Source organism: Cynoglossus semilaevis, chromosome 8 (genome assembly GCF_000523025.1).
Source record: "Cynoglossus semilaevis isolate Cse_v1.0 chromosome 8, Cse_v1.0, whole genome shotgun sequence".
NCBI classification, from domain to species: domain Eukaryota; kingdom Metazoa; phylum Chordata; class Actinopteri; order Pleuronectiformes; family Cynoglossidae; genus Cynoglossus; species Cynoglossus semilaevis.
In genome coordinates this window covers 18,513,315-18,533,625 of record NC_024314.1, presented here as the reverse complement: position 1 = coordinate 18,533,625, position 20,311 = coordinate 18,513,315, and the positions used below count along the sequence as shown (strand labels likewise).

At 38.4% G+C, this 20,311-nt stretch overlaps 7 protein-coding genes across 7 annotated transcripts; 5 read left to right on the top strand and 2 right to left on the bottom strand.

Moving 5' to 3' along the window:
• The first annotated feature begins 264 nt into the window (after nucleotides 1-264).
• LOC103382630 (olfactory receptor 51E2-like) lies at nucleotides 265-19,849 on the top strand. Its single transcript, XM_008315481.3, has 3 exons — nucleotides 265-572; nucleotides 17,069-17,145; nucleotides 18,488-19,849. The coding sequence occupies exon 3, from the start codon at nucleotides 18,505-18,507 to the stop codon at nucleotides 19,528-19,530; it is 1,026 nt and encodes a 341-aa protein (XP_008313703.1). The 5' UTR covers nucleotides 265-572; nucleotides 17,069-17,145; nucleotides 18,488-18,504; the 3' UTR covers nucleotides 19,531-19,849.
• Nucleotides 571-3,045, top strand: LOC103382623 (putative gustatory receptor clone PTE03). The gene has a single exon (XM_008315474.2). The coding sequence runs from the start codon at nucleotides 872-874 to the stop codon at nucleotides 1,823-1,825; it is 954 nt and encodes a 317-aa protein (XP_008313696.1). The 5' UTR covers nucleotides 571-871; the 3' UTR covers nucleotides 1,826-3,045.
• LOC103382624 (putative gustatory receptor clone PTE03) lies at nucleotides 3,215-4,957 on the top strand. Its single transcript, XM_008315475.2, has one exon. The coding sequence runs from the start codon at nucleotides 3,294-3,296 to the stop codon at nucleotides 4,242-4,244; it is 951 nt and encodes a 316-aa protein (XP_008313697.1). The 5' UTR covers nucleotides 3,215-3,293; the 3' UTR covers nucleotides 4,245-4,957.
• On the top strand, nucleotides 6,001-7,430 carry LOC103382626 (olfactory receptor 142-like). Its single transcript, XM_008315476.2, has one exon. It carries the CDS (start codon nucleotides 6,096-6,098, stop codon nucleotides 7,017-7,019), a length of 924 nt encoding a protein of 307 aa, XP_008313698.1. The 5' UTR covers nucleotides 6,001-6,095; the 3' UTR covers nucleotides 7,020-7,430.
• On the bottom strand, nucleotides 8,289-9,992 carry LOC103382627 (olfactory receptor 49-like). Its single transcript, XM_008315477.3, has one exon. The coding sequence runs from the start codon at nucleotides 9,678-9,680 to the stop codon at nucleotides 8,751-8,753; it is 930 nt and encodes a 309-aa protein (XP_008313699.1). The 5' UTR covers nucleotides 9,681-9,992; the 3' UTR covers nucleotides 8,289-8,750.
• On the bottom strand, nucleotides 10,389-12,162 carry LOC103382628 (olfactory receptor 142-like). The gene has a single exon (XM_025057612.1). It carries the CDS (start codon nucleotides 11,974-11,976, stop codon nucleotides 11,053-11,055), a length of 924 nt encoding a protein of 307 aa, XP_024913380.1. The 5' UTR covers nucleotides 11,977-12,162; the 3' UTR covers nucleotides 10,389-11,052.
• On the top strand, nucleotides 13,158-16,093 carry LOC103382629 (olfactory receptor 10A6-like). Its single transcript, XM_025057611.1, has one exon. The coding sequence runs from the start codon at nucleotides 13,230-13,232 to the stop codon at nucleotides 14,169-14,171; it is 942 nt and encodes a 313-aa protein (XP_024913379.1). The 5' UTR covers nucleotides 13,158-13,229; the 3' UTR covers nucleotides 14,172-16,093.
• Nucleotides 19,850-20,311: the final 462 nt, after the last annotated feature.

The following is a 20,311-nucleotide window of genomic DNA, read 5'->3' as shown; positions in this document are numbered from 1 at the left end:
TGTCTTCACAGAGCCAGCCAGCATGGATCAGCGGCCATATTGGATCAGCAGACATGTTGGATCAGCAGCCATGTTGGATCAGCAGACATGTTGGATCAGCAGCCATGTTGGATCAGCAGCCATGTTGGATCAGCAGTTGAGTCTGGTGATTTCTTTTTAGTTTTTAATTTTTCTAAATCATATACTGCAAGAAGAATTAAGTCAGTAATTCTAAAAGACGGGACTGAAGCCCCTTGGCCATGTTGGATTCAGCAGCCATGTTGGATCAGCAGCCATGTTGGATCAGCAGCCATGTTGGATCAGCAGCCATGTTGGATCAGCAGTTGAGTCTGGAGATTTCTTTTTAGTTTTTAATTTTTCTAAATCATATACTGCAAGAAGAATTAAGTCAGTAATTCTAAAAGACGGGACTGAAGCCCCTTGGTGAGTGCGTAGCTACAGTGGGTGGGGGGACTGAATTAATTTCTGGATTGTTTGTTGGGAAACTGCAGCTGAGAGAGGACATCCGCCATGACTGTGGTTCAACTCCCTGTTCCTTCGCCTCCTTCTGCAGTGATGAGGTCATCGACACGGTGAGTAAAAGTTGTTAATTTGGCTAGAACTCATTAATAATGCATGGGTGACATGATTGGTCAGGTCTGGGGTCTGTGATGAAGTCAGAGCAGTCACATGGTATGGGACTGGTGTTAAAAGGCTGGAGGTTTATGGCTCAGCTAAGTGCTCTGATTTGTGGGTAGATGTGTATGACTCAGTGTGTGATCAGAAACATGTAGAAGTGGATGACCATGGTTTCTGTCAGTGGATGTGTTGGTTTTAAACGCTGGTTGCTGTTTCTTCTTCTCCTGCCTGTGTTGCTGTTGCTGAAGCTAAAATGAACTCCACGATTTTCTCCATGTCCTACTTCATTCTTGGTTCCTATTTGAACGTTGGAAGCCTGAGATACTTGTATTTCACCATCGCTCTTGTGCTGTACATCATCATCACTGTTTGTAACACAGCTGTGATCCTGCTCATCTGTATGAACAGGAGTCTACATGAACCTATGTACCTGTTCCTGTGCAGCCTGTTTGTTAATGAACTGTATGGATCCACAGCTTTTTTTCCACTGCTGCTGCAGCAGATTCTCTCTGACGTTCACATCGTCTCTGTTTCACTCTGTTTCCTGCAGATTTTCTGTATCTATACGTACGGAAGTGTCGAGTTTATGAACTTAGCCGTCATGGCCTATGACAGGTACCTGGCCATATGCCGCCCTCTGCAGTATAGCACGTGCATGACAACTCACAGAGCCTTTGTTTTGATTTTGTTTGTGTGGCTGTACTCCTTTGTGAAGTTTTTAGTCACACTGTCTCTGAATCTGCGTCTGACGATGTGTGGCAACACCATCGACAGTCTGTACTGCCACAACTACCTGGTGGTCAAACTGGCCTGTTCTGACACCACCGTCAACAACATCTACGGTCTGTTTGGTATTGTTCTCACGGTTCTAGTTCCACTGCTCCCCATCCTGTTCTCCTACATGAAGATCCTCCATGTCTGTTTCTCTGGCAGTAACCAGCAGAGAGTGAAGGCTCTCAGCACCTGCTCTCCTCAGCTGGTCTCACTCCTCAACTTCTCCTTTGGTTGTATCTTTGAGATTCTTCGGAGCAGGTTTGACATGAGAGCTGTTCCCAAAACCCTGATAATTATTCTTTCTCTTCATTTCCTCATCATCCAGCCCCTGCTCAGTCCCATAATGTTTGGATTACAGATGAGCAGAATAAGAAATGCCTTTAAAGCCGTCCTGGGATCTAAGGCAGTGGAAAATCATCCACAGGACTGTTGAATTATGCTGTAAGTGTAGTTCACCCAGTATTCTCGGATGTGTTTGTATTAAAATACAACATTGTTGTACTTAATCAAACAGATTAAGTAAAAATCATCTATTCTTACACAAGTTTAAAACCAAGAGGACTTGGTTATTAAGACCCACGGTGTCACCAGGTTGTAGATTCAAATGTTCAGGGAGTTAATAATGAAGGTAGCTTTGAACAATCAACCTGTGTTTTATTTAAAGTAAAATATATCTAATAGAAGACAAAACAATTTAAATAAGTAATAATATTTTGAAATACAGTGTTTGGATAATGATGCAGTTTTGTTTCGTAAATACTTTCAGAAATGTGATTTTTTTATTATGGCAAGGTTTTAAAAAAAATAATTTGTAACATTTTTCAAATAGAGTAAAGAGAAAAAAAGAAATGATCATTTACACATTAATTACATAGGACAAAACACATTTTGCCTGAATGACTCCTTAGTTTGACATCAAAACACAAATCAAATCAAATCTTGGTGGTCAGAGTCCCTCTACGGTCCTGCAGAGTCTGCTCAGACTTGGTGTCTATGACTGACTTCAAATCTCTCACAGAAACACAGATGCAGAACAATATCTGGTTCAGGCCTCATCCTTCAACCTACACTACCTTCATGTTACTTGTTAAAGCAGTACTATTTCTTCAATACTCTGTACTCTTCAATACTGTACTTATGCAGTTCTCTGGATCTAAATGTAAAAATTGGACCTTCAAAAAATATCTTTTTGGAACTTTTTGTGTTGAATTGACCAGCTAGACTCTGAGTTCAGGTATCAGACTCTGAGTTCAGGTATCAGAGTCTGAGTTCTGGTAGTTCTAGGTACTGCAGTCTGGTAATGGCTGAACTACAGAAGCTAAAGAGAAGTGTAATCGCTAGTGTCTGCAGATACCAGTGAAGGTCGGTGGATTTTGTCAGGATGCTAAGAAACACGAACAGACGTTGGAGTCGTCATGGAGACGTTTCATCAAATCAGACATTTGTCCTGCTGCAGGACAACTGCTCCACACAGTTGGTCGCAGTCATTCAGAAGTACCTTCAGGACAAAACGAAAACAGAACCCAGTTACGACTGGGTAACTGGTCAGCTACTTCCAGTCAGAATCCCTCAGGTAGTGGTTTCACTCTACATCCAAAAAACCAGCTCCAAAGATTGTGTGTTTGGTCCTCAACAGTGGGGGAGTGTCTCTGTCATAGGACTTCATGAATATCGATGATGTCACACTTGCGTCCTGTGACTTTTGTGGTGTTAAAAGGCGAGACGGTTGTTAGTGGACAGAACTGTTTGTCTTGGTGTGTGTTGAAGGTGAGTTCCTGTGAGTCTGTGAGTCTGTGTTTCCACTTGTATGCATGTTGAGGATGTGTCAGCAAAGACAATCAGGCCGAGACGTTGTTTTTTTACACTGAAATTGTCTTAACTGCTGAGCCACTGACGGTAGCATGAACTCGACACTGTTGCTGTTGTCAAACTTGATATTTGGAGCGTATTTGAACGGAGGAGATCTGAGGTATTTGTACTTCACTGTCACAGCTCTACTCTACATGGTCATTGTTGTCTCTAACACGTGTGTGATTGTTGTCATCTGTATGAACAGGAGTCTACATGAACCTATGTACATTTTTATGTGTAACCTGTTCATAAATGAACTGTATGGAGCCACAGGTTTGTTTCCACTGCTGCTGGTTCAGCTTCTGTCTGACATCCACACCGTCCCAGCTTCACTCTGTTTTCTGCAGATTTACTGTCTGTACACTTATGCACATGTGGAGTTCTGTACCTTAGCTGTTATGGCCTATGACCGCTACCTGGCCATCTGCTGCCCTCTGCTGTATAACAGACGTATGACGCCTCACCGAGCCTTGATCTTAAATATTTTAGTGTGGTTTTACTCATTTGTGAAAGTTTTAGTGACGTTGTCATTGAACCTGCACCTGAAGCTGTGTGGAAACACCATAGACAGTGTGTACTGTCACAACTACCTGATTGTGAAGCTGTCATGTTCTGACACTACCATCAACAACATCTACGGGGTTTTTGGCGTCATCCTGACCATCATGGTTCCTCTGCTCCCCATCCTCTTCTCCTACCTGAAGATTTTTCAGGTGTGTTTCTCTGGCTGTGTGCAGACAAGAGTGAAGGCTCTCAGCACCTGCTCTCCTCAGCTGGCCTCACTCATCAACTTCTCCTTTGGTTGTACGTTTGAGATCCTCCGGAGTCGGTTCGACATGATAGCTGTGCCCTCAGTCCTGAGGATTGTTCTCTCTCTGTACTTCCTGCTCATCCAGCCCCTGCTCAGTCCCATAATGTTTGGATTACAGATGACCAAAATAAGGAACGTCATCAAACGTGTCCTTGGCTGTAAGACACTTTGTGGTCCAGGTGGAAAATAACTGACATCTGTGACCTGCAGTCAGCTGTGGCCCTGTGCTGTAGTTTAACGACAATAATATACAGAAAAATTTCCCAAAGCAATTTCCTGCATGTGCAATGAAGATGTCAAATAAAGGTGCAGGAATGTTGTTTGTGGTCGGTGAAGAAAATCAGAATAACAATGAACCTGTGAACATTTGTTACACTTCTGTTACAATTTGAAATAATTCAAAACACCAGCAACAACAACAACAACAACAAAAAACAACACAATAGGTGTTCAATAACTATGCTGCTCTGCTCTGCCAGAGCTGAATATTCACCTGTCGTGTAGTGACTAACTTCTTCCTTAGTCTTTGGTGAGAGAGGGGATTATTGTCAAGCCATAAAAAAAAATCTCTTTAATTTGTCAAATATTAAGTGAATAATTCTGATATAGCTATATTTTTGGGGACATTGTTTTATATTAAGACTCTTGTTGTCTAAATGTGCACATGGTAGTTCCAGGTGAGTGAGAAATTTGAGGATCAAAATCAGTGGTGGACGAAGTATGCTAACGATGTACTTAAGAGAGTATTTTGAAGTTCAAGGTTTAGTTTGGAATTAGGGATAGAGTCAGGGCCAGAACATGGATAAAGATTAGACACATACATGGATGGTTTTTAATCCATCTTGCCAAACGTTTCCAAATTATATAATGTATTTATAATATCATTATACTTCTGTAGTTTCCCTGCGATACCCTCGTTTTCCCAATAGATGGCGTAGAAAATGATAAAAGCGTTTTAGCATTTTAGCCTACATGCACGACTTTTACAGGTCAGTATCTTAGTTCACACTAACATCAAACATCTATCTGCTCCTGACCATGCTTTTATGTCTTAGATTATGATGTCACCACTGTGTTAGCGTAGGTGAGAGACATAGCACACTATGTGAGTTCTGACTTGTGAAGACTTGTGAGTTACGTCATGCTGTAGGAACGGAACTCTATTGTAAGTGGACAATCTCTTGTACTTGTAATAATGAGGCGAGGGTAAAGGGCTAGCCCAGGGAATCTGTCTGTGTGAGGTACTAACAAAACACAACAACATGTTTGTACCTGCTATAGAGACATATTTTTGAAAAATACAATTGACGAAGGACACTTTTTCCTTCCGTGGACATTTAGGTCAGAGTATTGTGTTCTGTGTGTTTAAAGGAGACAATGAGAGAGTGAGAGAGAAAGAAGGGGGGGGGGTTCCAGAATGGATCTCCTAATTGAACTTTGAACTTTGTTACCCTGGAGACAGTTCGTGATGGTGATATCACCTGCACAATAAAAAACTGCAGCAGCAGCAGTCACTCGGGTGTGAAGCTGGGACTCACACACACACACCGTCACTGCGGCCTCAGACAAACAGCTGTCATCAGTCATGAACTGAGTCTGAGAAATGCTGTGTGATTCAGACTGAAACTTGAAGATTTAAAGGAGAAAATTATCACCAGGGTGAAATTATTTGTATTTTGTAAGTTGTTAACAATTTACTTTTGATATTTGATGAAATTCTATGATGTTTTTCTCCATGTCAGTGTCATCTAACTGGACCTGTTCCCGTGTTCATCTACTCTTGCTGAGCTCTCTCTCACTCTCTCTCTTTTAACCTTTTTAAGGTTTTACCCTCTGTTATCTTCTTTTATATATATACTGTATATATATATACACATATATATATATATATATATATATATATATATATATATGTACGTTGTTGCAAAAAGCCATGTAGTTTAAAGTTCAGTGTTTTGTTGTTTGGTTTTTGATGTTAAGCTGATGATCAGGGTGTAGTTCTGATAGTGTGCAGTTGGAGTTCGGTGGATCAGTGGACACAATGAACTCCACCAGTGTTTCCTTCTTCACCCTCAACCATTACAGAGACGTCGGTCTCCTCAAGTACTTGTACTTCCTTATCCTGCTGATGCTGTATGTTGTCTGCCTGTGCTCCAACCTGCTGTTGATTGTTGTCATCTGTATGAACAGGAGTCTACATGAACCTATGTACCTGTTCCTGTGCAGCCTGTTTGTTAATGAACTGTATGGAGCCACAGGTCTGTTTCCATTTCTACTGATCCAAGTTCTCTCTGACGTCCACACCATCTCTCTTCCTTTGTGCTTTCTGCAGATTTACTTTGTCTTCACTTACGGCAATGTTGAGATGGTAAACCTCACCATCATGTCTTATGACAGATACTTGGCCATCTGCCATCCGCTGCAGTATAATACACGTATGTCTCTTAAAAAGGTGGGCAAACTCATTGCTCTGATCTGGTTGTTCCCCTTTATTGAAGTCGCTGTGATGGTGTCACTGTCCCGGCCACTGACCATGTGTGGACACATCATTAACAAAGTTTACTGTGACAACTACTCTGTGGTGAAGCTGGCCTGTTTTGACACTGTGGTCAACAATGTCTATGGGATATTCTACACTATCATCTTTGTTGGCTTAGTCATTTTTCTGAATGGTTTCTCGTACATAAAGATTTTTAAAGTCTGTTTCTCTGGCAGTAAACAGACCAGACAGAAGGCTCTCAGCACCTGCTCTCCTCACCTGGCCTCACTCATCAACTTCTCCTTTGGTTGTTTTTTTGAAATAGTTCAGAGCAGGTTTGACATGAGCAACGTCCTCTTGACACTGAGGATTTTTCTTTCAGTTTATTTCTTTATTTGTCAGCCAATCTTCAACCCACTCATCTATGGATTCAACTTGACTAAAATACGTATTTTATGTCGAGGTTTGTTGGTGGGTAAAAGGTAACTGTGAACGTCATTCTTTGTTGAAGATGTTTATAAAAAAAAAATACATGTTGATAATTAGAATGTAGAATAAGACTGTGTAGATGAAAGATTGGTTATATGTTTCTTTATATATAAGAAAGTTTGGGTTTTTTGTTTAGGGTTATTTCTCTACCGGTTGTAGGAAAGAGAATAGAACATTTATATTGTTGGAACCTGTACTCAGTCCTGACGCTGGAGTTCAGTTTGTGTTTTTCTCACAGCTGTTTTACTGCTGGAAACATCTGAAGAGAACTCCACACCTCCACACCTAGTGGTGTTGTTTGCATTTTTAGTTTTGCTCTGATTTATTTTAATTCTCCTGCTCAGTCTGTAGCTGTACTTAGGTGGCTGTCAGTTTTGCCCTGCATTTGTCTGCCTTTTCTTTCCTGACAGGTGTAAAATAAATAAATATATTTAATGCAGAAGAAAACTGACTGTCAATTCCATATGAACTCAGAGAAAATGAAGAAAATAATTCAAAATAAGAATTATTTTCAGTATACACTGCTGCTTCTTATCCAACTGCAGAGTGAGTCTGTTAGAGTAAATACAACAGGTGTCAGTAACTGTTAAAAGATCCAGTCGTCACCTGTTATACTGTTGACAGAAACTAAATAAAAGCAGTAACTAAGCCATGAATATAATGATATATTATATGTATAGATATATATGTAAGTGTATATATATATGGTATGTCTATATATGGGTATATATATATATATATATACACATATACTCGTTTCTGTACTTCAAACTGTCTCATCACTTACACATGCTCAGTGAGCCTGATGAAGGCAGATATTTAACTTTACCTTATATTCCACATCTGAAGGACTGTTCCTAGATCTTAGTCTGGTTTCTGTTGTCTGTTTAAATAAATACAATCCTTTGTTTGAAGCTTTCGTTTATTACTTTCACAACATTTTCTGTTTTTACTTGCACTTCTCTGCCAGTGTCTGTACATTTAGTTTGACTGAGACTAATGACCTTTGACCACACTCAGTGGATCGTTAGTCTTCATCTCAGTCTTCGTTAATGTATTTTTGAGATCATTTGGTTTCTTAAATCCAAGCAGGGCGCCCATCCTAAAAGGTTCAATTGACAGAAATGTTCATCAGCAACAAGTCAGAAAGAAATTCTTTATTTATCCTCTTACTGTGAAAATAAATCCATCCTTCTGTCAGTTTGACCGTGTTCTGTCATGAACAGACAGCCACTGCAGCAGTATTCAGGATTTACAAATAAACATTGCCTTGAATGTGTAGGAAACATTTTATGTGATGTCCGTGGAGGTCATTCATGATCAGTGTTCATCACAGTGTGGTCTGGATCTTACTGGAGTGCGTGTTACAACATTATAGAAATAGGTTGGTTTAGTGAGAGTTAATATAACTCTGCTGATCTTTTCCTTAAAATAGACAACATTTTACAATCAGACAGTTTTTATGATGCATTTTAACAGTAAACTGCACAGGAATTAAATGAACTGAATGAATTTACAGATTTCAGGTCAGAATTAAGAAATTCAATTCAAGTTCAGAGACAAGGTGAACATCTAACTTCAATAAAACAAAACTTTTATTTGACTTGTGATTTTGTTTTACAAAAGCAAAACAAAACAAAACAACCTTCTACTTAACAATTCATCTTTGTCAAAAGAAAAAGTAAATTTGAACAAAAAGAAACTAAACACCTTCTTAATGACGCAACTTTACCTTTGACAAGAGAACAGGCTTTTACAGATGACACGTATTTTACTCAGATTTAATCCGTACACCAGCGGGTTGAAAATGGGGGGGGACACTGTAAAGTAGAGTGACATAAAGATTCTCAGCAGGATGGGAGCTCCTTTCATACTCAACCTGCTCTGGATCACCTCCAGAAAACAACCAGAGAAGAAGTTGAACAGCGAAGCCAGGTGGGGTATACACGTGGACATGGCCTTCTGCCGACACTGTTTGGAGCCTGACAGACACACGCGCAGGATCTTGAAATAGGTGTAGGCGATGAGGCAGACGAGACCCACTAACACAATGAAGGTGTAGATCAGACCGTAAACATTGTTGACTGTGGTGTCGGAGCAGGCCAGCTTCACCACAGTGTAGTTGTCACAGTACAGTCGGTCAATGACATTCCCACACATCTTCAGAGAGGCGTTCAGTGACACCATTATCATCACCACAACCAGGGGTATCAACCACGTCATAGCAATGAGCTGGGCAACCTTTTTAGAGCTCATCCGAGTGCTGTACTGCAGGGGACAGCAGATGGCCAGGTAACGGTCGTAGGACAGCACAGCCAGGTTATAGAAATCCACATTTGCATAGATGTACAAGCAGAAGATCTGCAGGTAACAGTAATGAACAGGAATAGTGTGAACGTCCGAGAGAATCTGCAGCAGCAGCAGTGGAAACAAACCTGTGCTTCCCCACAGTTCATTCACAAACAGGCTGCACAGGAACAGGTACATAGGTTCATGTAGACTCCTGTTCATACAGATGACAACAATCAACAGCAGGTTGACAAACAGGGCAATCACATAGAGACACATTAAGAAGAAGAAGACCAAGTATTTCAACAGACCAATGTCAGAGTAGAAGGAGAAGATGAAGTAGGAGACCTGAGTGGAGTTAACACTCATCTTTGTTTGTACACACACACACTCAGGAGGAGAGAACCTTGTTCTGTTTTCTGTTGGTTCTCAGCCACAGCCAACCTTGTCCCTGCCCCCTCCTCAAACATCTGCCTCTGCTGCTTTTAAAGTCTGGAGGTGAGATTCAGTGACACACTATTACCATGGGAGGGGCACCTGTTATTACTTCGAAGATTTATTTTTATATGTTTGTCATTATCTAGATTAAAACGGCAAAAAGTAAAAACAATTTAGCTTTGATAAAGGGTCTGTGAGCAGTCCAAACATTTTGTCAGTTTACAAAACTGCAAACATTTTGTTTTCTAGATTCTGCCACATGTCAAACGGACATGAGAATAAATGAAAAGATTACTACTGACGTGACAGGACAGTCCCCTCCTCACAGCTAGGATTCCTTATTCATGGAAAAAAGTGTAAACGACAAAAATATTTTTTTCATCATTGTGTTGTTTTTAAAGTAGTTTAAAATGTTACACAACTTAAAATGTAATGAACTGGAATGGAACTTTTTATCATTGGGAAATTTGTTTTACATGGTCTCCAGATAAGAAGCTCAGTAAATATATTGTGTTGGATAAAATATTTCTTTGTGTTTCTTTGTGCTGCTAGTGTTTGTAGGATGTAGCGGGGAGGGGGTCAATGGTCTGCATTTGTTTTGTATATCAAGTTAGTTAATAGTAACAAAATTAATGATACAAAAACACCCCAACACCTGTTCTTTTTTTAACACTAGGACCAAGAAGAACAACCAATGAATATCCTGTTGAATATCATCCACATTATTTGACATTCTTTTATTTTACATTTACATCATATCAGTCAAATGTATTAACATTTCTTTCTGGGTTCAAACGACTAAGATCAACAAAGAGGAAATTCTCCGATGGAAACACTGACACTATAGTTTCTTCACCTGTGCTGCAGCCATAAGGCTGATTATCAGAGGGTGCAGGTTGAATCCTCCCTCTTCCCTTATTAAGAATTGTGTGTTAAGAATTGAAATGTGTAAGAAACTGACTTTACTGAGTTAAGGAAAAAAGAGGAGTAAAACTCCATCCATCCATCCATTATCTACCACTTAATCCCAGCTGTCAGCTTAGAAGATGATAAATAAAAACATTGCAGTTTGTTGTTCAAACAGTTAGTCAGTCTTTTCGGGTGCAGCGACTAGTGGTACTTACAAATATACTTTCAAAAGCACTTCAGCTTCTTCCTGCACGGATCAGAGAAGTGACAGCTGAAGTCTTTTAGAAGTATTCAAAAGCACATTTTTATGTAGCCATGGCAACCAGCTGTACTGTGAGAAGTAACTCAACGACCACCCTGATATTCAGGTTTGATGTTCATTTTTTCTTCTCCTTCACCTTTTACTAAAGAAAACCTTTTTACACGTGACGTGTATTTTGGTCAAATTCAGTCCGTACATGATGGGGTTAAAGACTGGCTGGCAGGTGAGCCAGTAGAGTGACAAAAATATACGAATGATGTTTGGCACATTCTTTATGTCAAACCTGTTCTGTACGATTTCAAAGAAACAGCCACAGGAGAAGTTGATGAGTGAGGCCAGGTGAGGAGAGCAGGTGCTGAGAGCCTTCTGTCTGGTCTGTTTACTGCCAGAAAAACAGACTTTAAAAATCCTCAGGTAGGAGTAACAGATGAGCAGAACCATAACAATCAGTGAGGCTGTGTAGAACATCCCATAAACATTGTTGACTGTGGTGTCAGAACAGGCCAGCTTCACTATGGAGTAGTTGTCACAGTAGACTTTGTCAATGGTGTCTCCGCACAGCTGCAGGGGAATGCTGAGAGAAATCAGGACAGACATACAAACAAACGGGTACAACCAGGCGCCGCAGATGAGGACTGTCACCTTGTGAGAAGTCATATGTGCATTATACTGCAGAGGGCAGCAGATGGCCTGGTATCTGTCGTAGGACATGGCGGCTAAATTACAAAACTGTATGGAAGCATAAGTATAGATGCAGAAGATCTGCAGGAAACAGAACGGAACAGGAACAGAGTGAATGTCAGAGAGAACCTGGATGAGTAAGAGTGGAAACAAACCTGTGGATCCATACAGTTCATTCACAAACAGGCTGCACAGGAACAGGTACATAGGTTCATGTAGACTCCTGTTCATACAGATGACAACAATCAACAGCAGGTTGGAGACAATGATCAACACATACAGACACAGGACAATAACAAACACCAGGTATTTAAAGTGTCCGGTGTCAAAAAAGGCACCAAGTATGAAATATGACAGACGAGTGGAGTTGGTCATGTTTCACTGCAGCGCTGCTCCTTAAAGAAGTTTAAAATGAAGTCATGTTTAACTCGTCCAAAAAAAAAAAAAAATCAGAACATTTTTAGTCATTTAAAAAAACTAAGTTCAAAGTCTGAGGTTATTAAAAACCTCATATCAAACTGATGAAATCATCTATAAATAAATGATCTCCTGCTGCAGGGATCGTCCTCCCCGGTCCACTCACATCCAATGCTGCTCTTGCCTTTTTATACCAACAGCAGCAACCCCCCCCCCCCCCCAATCATCAGTGGCAGCCAGCTGTGACTGAGCAGAAACTAAACTGTTGAAACCTTGTTTGTTTTAACGGTTTAATAAAAACGTTTGTGTCCTGAACAACTTGGAACATCTAAGATTGAGGTATTTATGTTAAAAACAAACATCAGACAATTTGATGTCGAATAACAACATTTTTTTTCTGGCAAACCTTGGTCGTTAAATCAAGGGCTGTCAAAATTAAACTTGTTATTGTATTAAATAATTAATTATAATTAAGGTTATAAAATTAACATTTTTGACACATAGGACTGTATATCCAACTGTTCCACCCTCCACCAATGCAACTGTCGTAAACATTTTTAGCTTAACATCCCATTATCAACTGTGTTGGTGGGTGCCTCAACCTCAGGTCAGCGGCCCGCCTTGTGAGCAGCCTGACTGACACAACAGTGTCAGTTATTTTTCAGGACTGTAGACGTCTGGACTTCAGTCCAGAGACATTTTCACTGAGACTGTTGGAGACTTTTATGGACCTTTGTCCAGATTTATAACTCTATCATTTGGATGAATCACAGATAAAAACAGATGGGAAACACTGACCTCTACCTGCTGATATCGGTCTGTCTGTTCCAACAACTTACAGAAGAAAATATTTTTTTTCTGTAAGTTGTTGGTTATTCATTTTCTGATTTATCTTGAAATGTGTTTAACATTGTCAGCGTGTGGATATGAGAAAGAGTGAGAGAGGAAGGGGTGTGGGGGTGAGAGAGAGGGAGAGAGATAGTACACGTACACGTGTGTGTGCACGTGTGAGTTGTGTTATAAAGCAGCAGCTGCAGTCCTTCAGCTCAGACAAAGTGATAGTGGATGAAGTTGTGTTTTGTTGTTGATGATGATGATGATGATGATGATGATGATGATGATGATGATGATGATGATGATGATGATGATGATGATGATGATGTTTACTGACAGTTCACATCTCAAGTCATTTTTCTGTGTTTGAAGGGTTGATGATGATGATGATTGTGATGAACTCCACTCCTACGTCCTATTTCATTCTTTCTGCCTACATTGACATTGGACTCCTCAAATATGTGGTCTTTGTGTTCCTCCTGTGTTTTTACATTCTGTCTATGTTTTCCAACCTGCTGTTGATTGTTGTCATCTGTATGAACAGGAGTCTACATGAACCTATGTACCTGTTCCTGTGCAGCCTGTTTGTTAATGAACTGTATGGAGCCACAGCTTTGTTTCCACTCTTACTGACCCAGGTTCTCTCTGATGTTCACATCCTTCCACGTCCTCTGTGTTTCCTGCAGCTTTATTGTTTGCACACTTATGGCTCTATTGAATATGTTCTCCTAGGGGTGCTGTCCTATGACCGCTACCTTGCTATCTGCTGCCCCCTACAGTATAACTCCCGGATGACGGCCTCCACGATTTCCAGGCTGGTGGCTGCAGCCTATTCCTGGGGCACGATCACTTGCATCATCATGATCTGTCTGTCTTCAAGCCTGAAACTGTGTGGAAATGTCATCCAAAAAGTTTACTGTGACAACTACTCGGTGGTCAGGCTGGCCTGCTCTGAAACGAACATCATCAACATCTACGGCCTCATCATCACCTTCTTCAACATCCTGTTTCCTCTGGTTCTCATCCTGTTTTCCTACATAAAGATACTGCTAATCTGTTTGTCAGGCTGTAAACAGTCTCGTAAGAAGGTGTACAGCACCTGCATGCCTCACTTGGTCTCACTGATCAACTACTCCTTTGGAGTCAGCTTTGAGATCGTACAGAGCAGGTTCAACATGACCACCATGCCCATCACGTTCAGGATCTTCATGTCACTCTACTGGCTCACCATCCAGCTGCTCCTGAACCCACTCATGTATGGGTTCTACCTGAGTAAAATACGCCTCATATTACAAAACCTGCCCCTCCCCAGGCTGTAGGTCACGATCTTTGTTATCAAAATGTGCACGTCAAACGGGCAGTGGTGGCTTGGTGGTTAAGGAAGCGGACTTGGGTCCGGAGGGTTTCAGGTTCAACTGCCAAGTTGCCACTGAGGTGCTCTGAGCATGGCACTGCTCCCCATGCACTTAATCTGCCCACTGTTCACTTTGGTGATGGGTTAAAAGCAGAGGACAGATTTAGTGGTGTGCTGTGTAGTTCACTTTCTTTCCATCTTCTGAAGAGCTCCATTTTCTCTACATTGTTTTTTAAATATGTTTTTTATATCTAGAGTGTGAATTTGAAGTTTGTGATGGTTTGTGATAGATTATGTACAGTCAGGGAGTTGTATTTTGTTACTGTTTCCACTTGTAAACAAAAACCTGGCCGTCCTCCAGAGTGTCCGAGTGTCCACACAGAGTCTCCCAGCAGGTGACGCTGTAGAGCAGGAGAAGGTCCACTGGGGCTCATTACTGTGTCAAAAACACACAGTGTGTGCTGTAATGTGTATAGATAAACAAAAGATCAAACTATATATTAAAGTGTTTAATTGCGGTCACTTTTCTTTAAATGCAACTTAATTAAAAAAAGTCACAGATTGTTTTTTTATATTTGTAATGTTATTTTATGACCTCCAGTTTTTTATGAATTAGATTAAGAAATAAATAAAACCCTACACACGAAACAACTTATTTTTTAAATCAAATTAAAAAAAGAAACTTTATATACACACTGGACAGAAAGTCATCAGCCTCAAAAATCAAATTCAAACTTTGAGGCCTCTTGTCTGTCTGTGTGCCAGTAATATTTTTTCTGATGTAAGAAAACGTTCCCATTTGTTTTCATTTGGTTACTGTGGTGATCCTAATGGCTATTTCTAACTCCATCTCCAGAGTGTCTTGGTGTCCAGGCAGACCATGTCCTCAGGGGGAGATGGTGGGAGTCTGGGATAGGCAGTGCTGCAGTGGGGCTCATTACTGTGACATGATGAAACAAACACACTCTATGCTAACATGTAACATTTATGGCCTTACAATTTCAAATTTAAATCTGGCATTGAGGCTACATCAAACTAGTGCTAATTCAGATACTAACCAATGTAAATCTTGCAACTCAAACTGACTCAAACCATGGGAACAAATTGAAAAAGTGCTGAGAACCTCTATTTGTTCTAACATGTTTTTCACAAAACAGAACATAGAGAGTAACCAATCACATTTACTCATGTCACTTTAATCGAGTCGTTTTTGTTAGTAATTTGTAATCTTTAAGTAGTTTTGGGAATAGGTCATTTTACTTTTTCGTAAGTACATTTTAACTCAAGTATTTTACTATGCTGCATTTGAAAAGAACCTGTTACTGAGAAGAACATTTAAAAGCGGAGTAAATCTATCTGCTTTAACTGATAAAAAATTGTGTGGGCGAGCGCGTGCGGATTTTCCACTATATTAATGTAGTCAGAGAACCTCGACCAAGAGATGGATTCTAGCCTGTCGTTGGATGATGGCCGGTGACAAGCAGACGACTCAGAAAGAGAAGGAACTCCTTGGTCATATCTCAGCTAGCTCTGTTTTCAAATGTAAACCAGGCAATAACTTTATCATACGTATATAAGTCTTTTTTTTACTTTTACTTGAGTATATTTTTAAGTGTATACTTTTATTTTTACTTGAGTAAAATTTAAGCAATGTAAAGATACTCTGACATAATTAAATTTTTTAGTACTTTTTTTTTACACTTTTGCCAAAACAGCACTCACACATACTCTCTGTCTCTCTCTCTCTCTCTCTCTCTCTCTCTCTCTCTCTCACACACACACACACACACACACATTCTGTTTCCGCACTCGGGCATGTCAACGATTTAAAATGTGGTGTAATTGTAAGGGATTTACCACCATCTAGTGGACACAATGTGGAAGTTCAACATGGCCACAAATGCATTGGACCTCATGGTATTTTTCAAACATTTTAATCATTTCTATTTTATACACATTTCATAATTCTAACGAACTTATTAATTGATGATAAAATCTGTGATAAATAAAGATTAAAAAAACAATATTTGATAATGGTGGTTAAAGAGATATTTTCTGTTTTTACAGTCACATTGTTTTTCAGCCATGTCATTGTTTTTTGTGATGTGAGTTGATTTTAAACAACATGATAATTAAACTCTTCAGTATCTAAGATGAAGGTATGTTTTTAATGTATTCTGCATTAGAACAAATATCACGGTCCAGTCTGTCTCCTACTCATTAGGCTCACATTGAGACGACAATACAATGAAATGCACTGACTTTTAATCATACAACAAGCAATGATGATGATGTAGAATTGTAGTATTTATTTTAATGACATTTGTTAAGAAAAATCTCAATTTACTTTTTTTTTTTTTTACGTTTTTTTATACATTACACTTTTTTTTCAAATTGATGTTTTCATTTGTACATGATCACATATAGACTGATGGCTGAAGGAGTGGAAATCTGCTGCACCAACTTTTGGAGCCAGAGTCTCTCATTTTAATTAGTGTTTTTATTATTTGTGTTTCATTTATTAAAAAGTGTTTTGTCTCAGCAGAGCTGCTGCTCATGTCTCTGCAGACTGATGTTAATTACCCAAATAGATAACGACTCTGTTGTTTCATCCTCAGGGGCAATTAGATGAAGGGGTTAGTGACAACAGAGTATCAGCTGAGAATACTGGAGGAAAGATGCAAATTAGATTCACACTTAATGTCTTCAAGACGCACACACACACACACACACACACACACAGAACTCACAGTCACATAATTGTTTGTACGATGTTTTCTTTTTTTCTTTAATTGAAACTGTCAAATGTGCTCTGGACCAATGACAGATCTTTTGTGTTTGACACGTCTTGTGGTCTTACAGGACAGCCACTCTTGTTATAAGATGAAGAGATGCAGGGCAGAGGATTTTGTAAGCATACAGGAGAACAACAGCAGGAGGTAAGAACAAGATCCAGTTTGATCTGTTGGTGGGATTAGACCTAGGTTGGATGAGGATGTTTCATTGATCAGATTAACTAAGATACATATTTTATGGTTGAAAGACTTAAGTAGTTAAACAAAATATAATATTACATTTATGCTGAAATTGTTGATTGTTATTATGATTGTGAATGTGATTGTTTTGTACTCAGTCATAATAATAATTATAATAATAATAATATAATACAAAATACAACTATATTTCTACATATATATATGTGGTTGTGTGTGATGTTTAGAAATGTAATTTTGGTGTAATTTTTTATTTACTCTGCATGTAAAAATGTGTATGTACAATATAAATATATAACAGAATTATTTTCTTAATAATCTAGAGAAACAGAATATCTACATATAAACATGTTTATTAAATGTAATCTTTTAAACAGAAATGCTAAATATGTAAATTAAAAAATTAATAAGAACGTGTTAAACTGTTCAATCTGGATCAAAGTATTTCATATTGAACAACCTCACCCTTCCCTTAACACTAACTTAACAAAATAAGATAAAACAAAATAAAAAAATATTTTTTATTGCTTTTTAAAAAATATAATCATTTTAATGAAATGTATTGTTGTTTTATTATTTAAGTTAAATTAAATCCAATTAAAAAGTTTAAATGAAAAGTAAATAAAAGAAATCAAAATTAAACCTACCATAACCCCAATTAGGGTTACTAACACTAACCCTAACCCTACCTTAAATATAAACAATAAAATATATACATTTTTCATGTTTTATTCATTTAATTTTTAAAATGTAATAATCTTTAATGACCTGTATTATAATTGTTTTATTATTTGAAAAAAATACAAATAAAATATATATATAGTGAAAATAAAAATGTAATAATAAATCAATAATAAATTATAAATTATTTAAATTAGAATTTAAGTTTTTAATTTATTATTAAAAACATATATGGGTTAACAACAATAACCCTACCTTTGGAAATAAAATTAAAAATAATTAAATAAAATTAAATAAATATGTAAAACATAGAAATCATATGTATTACATAACAAAAATGATCTTACATTATATTATGTATTAGTGTTAGTAACCCTAACTCTAACCCTTACCCTTGACCTTAGCACTAACTCTAACCTAGCAAATAAATAAAATGAAATAAAATACTAAATAAAACAATAATGTAAAAACTATAATTAAAAACAAAACAAAAACAAAAATTAAAATAAAACATTTTATCAAATCATTAAATTAAATAATCAAATATTCAAATAAATGTTTTTTTTAGAAATCATTAAATAGTTTTCTCTGCTACCTCTGTCTTCAGGTGACACGATTAACACGATGCTGCATGCCTTACAGAGCAGTAACTTCTCTCACAGCAGTTTTATATTTCGAGGTTTTCCTGAGATGCAACAGTACCGCTACCTGCTGGCAGTGCTGTTTTCTGCATCATATATATCAGTGCTGCTTGGAAACTCACTGCTAGTCTACGTGATCCGCCGTGCAGAAAGTCTGCACAACCCCATGTACTTGCTGATCTCCATGCTGTGTATCGTTGACATACTTGTTGTCATAACCATCATCCCAAAGATGCTGTTTGGCCTCCTTTTAGACTGGGATGAGATCTCATTGGCTGGCTGCTTGACGCAGATGTTTTTTACTCACTTCCTCTCATCAGTGGAGTCAACATTGCTACTAGCGATGGCACTGGACCGTTTTGTGGCCATCTGTCACCCGCTGCGCTATGCTGACATCATTGACTCATCTATGTTTGTGGGGCTGCTCTTCTTCATACTGATGCGCAGTGGCGCCATCATGGGAACTCTGGTTGGTTTGGCAGGTTCACTATGGTTCTGCAGCTCCAATGTCATTTGGCACTGCTACTGTGACCATATGGCACTGGTTAGTTTGGCATGTGATGACACCAGGAAGAACAACATGGCAGGCCTTGCTGTCATCATCTGCTTTGTAGGCGTGGACATTTCTCTTATATTTCTGTCTTACATAAAGATTTTGAGCGTTGTTCTGAGCGCAGCACCGGCTGGTGAAGACCGCTGGAAGGCCTTTCACACCTGTGGTACCCACCTGATTGTAATGATGTGTTTCTACCTGGTTGGCAGTGTCACCTTCTTATCCCGCAATCTCAACATCCCCATCCCCACTGATGTCAACACCTTCCTGGGACTCATGTACATTCTGTTCCCTGCCACTGTCAACCCCATCATCTACGGAGTTCGTACTAAAGAGATTCAAAGCAATTTTCTGAGGATTTTCAAACTAAATGCAAAGAAAGTGGGGACAATAAAAGTTTGCCCTGGTGGAAAGAAAGATTCTGCAGGAATCAAAGCTGCTACTGTTGAACTATGATTTTAAACATGGTCATTTAGCCAAACATTTTTTGGCTAAATGTTCTCCAAAATGTTATCTTTTCAGCATTATTTTCATCAATTTCTTTTACATTTTGGGGCAAAATCCTAATTTAACATGTCATTTTTGGTCAAACAATGTTTTACATTTTTTCTGTCTGCATGTTTTTCATCAAATTAGAGCATTTTGAGAATTTCTTTTTTAACTTTCATTGGTAAAATCTTCATTTAGCCTGTAATTTTTGGTCATAATTTGAATAACACATTTTGACAAAAATCTTTGTAAAATTATTTTTCAAATTATTTTTAAAAACATTATCTTTTCCTGCATGTTTCCCATCAAATAAGGGCATTTAGAATTTTTTTTTAGAAAAATTATTTTTTCAATTTTTTTGACAAAATCTAAATTTTAGTGTCTTGTTTTGGTCAAATGCTAATAAATTTTGACGGAAATAATTGTAAAATGATTTTATAAAATTTTTTTCTTGCATGTTTCTCATCAAATTAGAGCATTTAGAGAACATTTTAGAACATGTTATTTATTTAATTTTTTCTAAATATCTGAAATATCTGAATATCTCACATTGTGAATTATCAAACAGCACAATTAATGTTCAAAGCTCATAACAACGTGTTGCCAATAAATATACAGAAATCGTTCAGTATTCATGAGGGGAGTTATAACCTAAGGGGGGGAAATTAACTTTAATTTACCTCTAATTCATACGACAAGGAAGGGTCTTTGCTTTCCACTTTTCACTTGGCAGCATGTTCTAGGACAT

Excerpts from the sequence above, each read along its gene's own strand:
- LOC103382623 (XM_008315474.2), top strand. The coding sequence starts at position 872 with ATGAACTCCACGATTTTCTCCATGTCCTACTTCATTCTTGGTTCCTAT.
- LOC103382624 (XM_008315475.2), top strand. The coding sequence starts at position 3,294 with ATGAACTCGACACTGTTGCTGTTGTCAAACTTGATATTTGGAGCGTAT.
- LOC103382626 (XM_008315476.2), top strand. The coding sequence starts at position 6,096 with ATGAACTCCACCAGTGTTTCCTTCTTCACCCTCAACCATTACAGAGAC.
- LOC103382627 (XM_008315477.3), bottom strand. The coding sequence starts at position 9,680 with ATGAGTGTTAACTCCACTCAGGTCTCCTACTTCATCTTCTCCTTCTAC.
- LOC103382628 (XM_025057612.1), bottom strand. The coding sequence starts at position 11,976 with ATGACCAACTCCACTCGTCTGTCATATTTCATACTTGGTGCCTTTTTT.
- LOC103382629 (XM_025057611.1), top strand. The coding sequence starts at position 13,230 with ATGATGATGATGATTGTGATGAACTCCACTCCTACGTCCTATTTCATT.
- LOC103382630 (XM_008315481.3), top strand. The coding sequence starts at position 18,505 with ATGCTGCATGCCTTACAGAGCAGTAACTTCTCTCACAGCAGTTTTATA.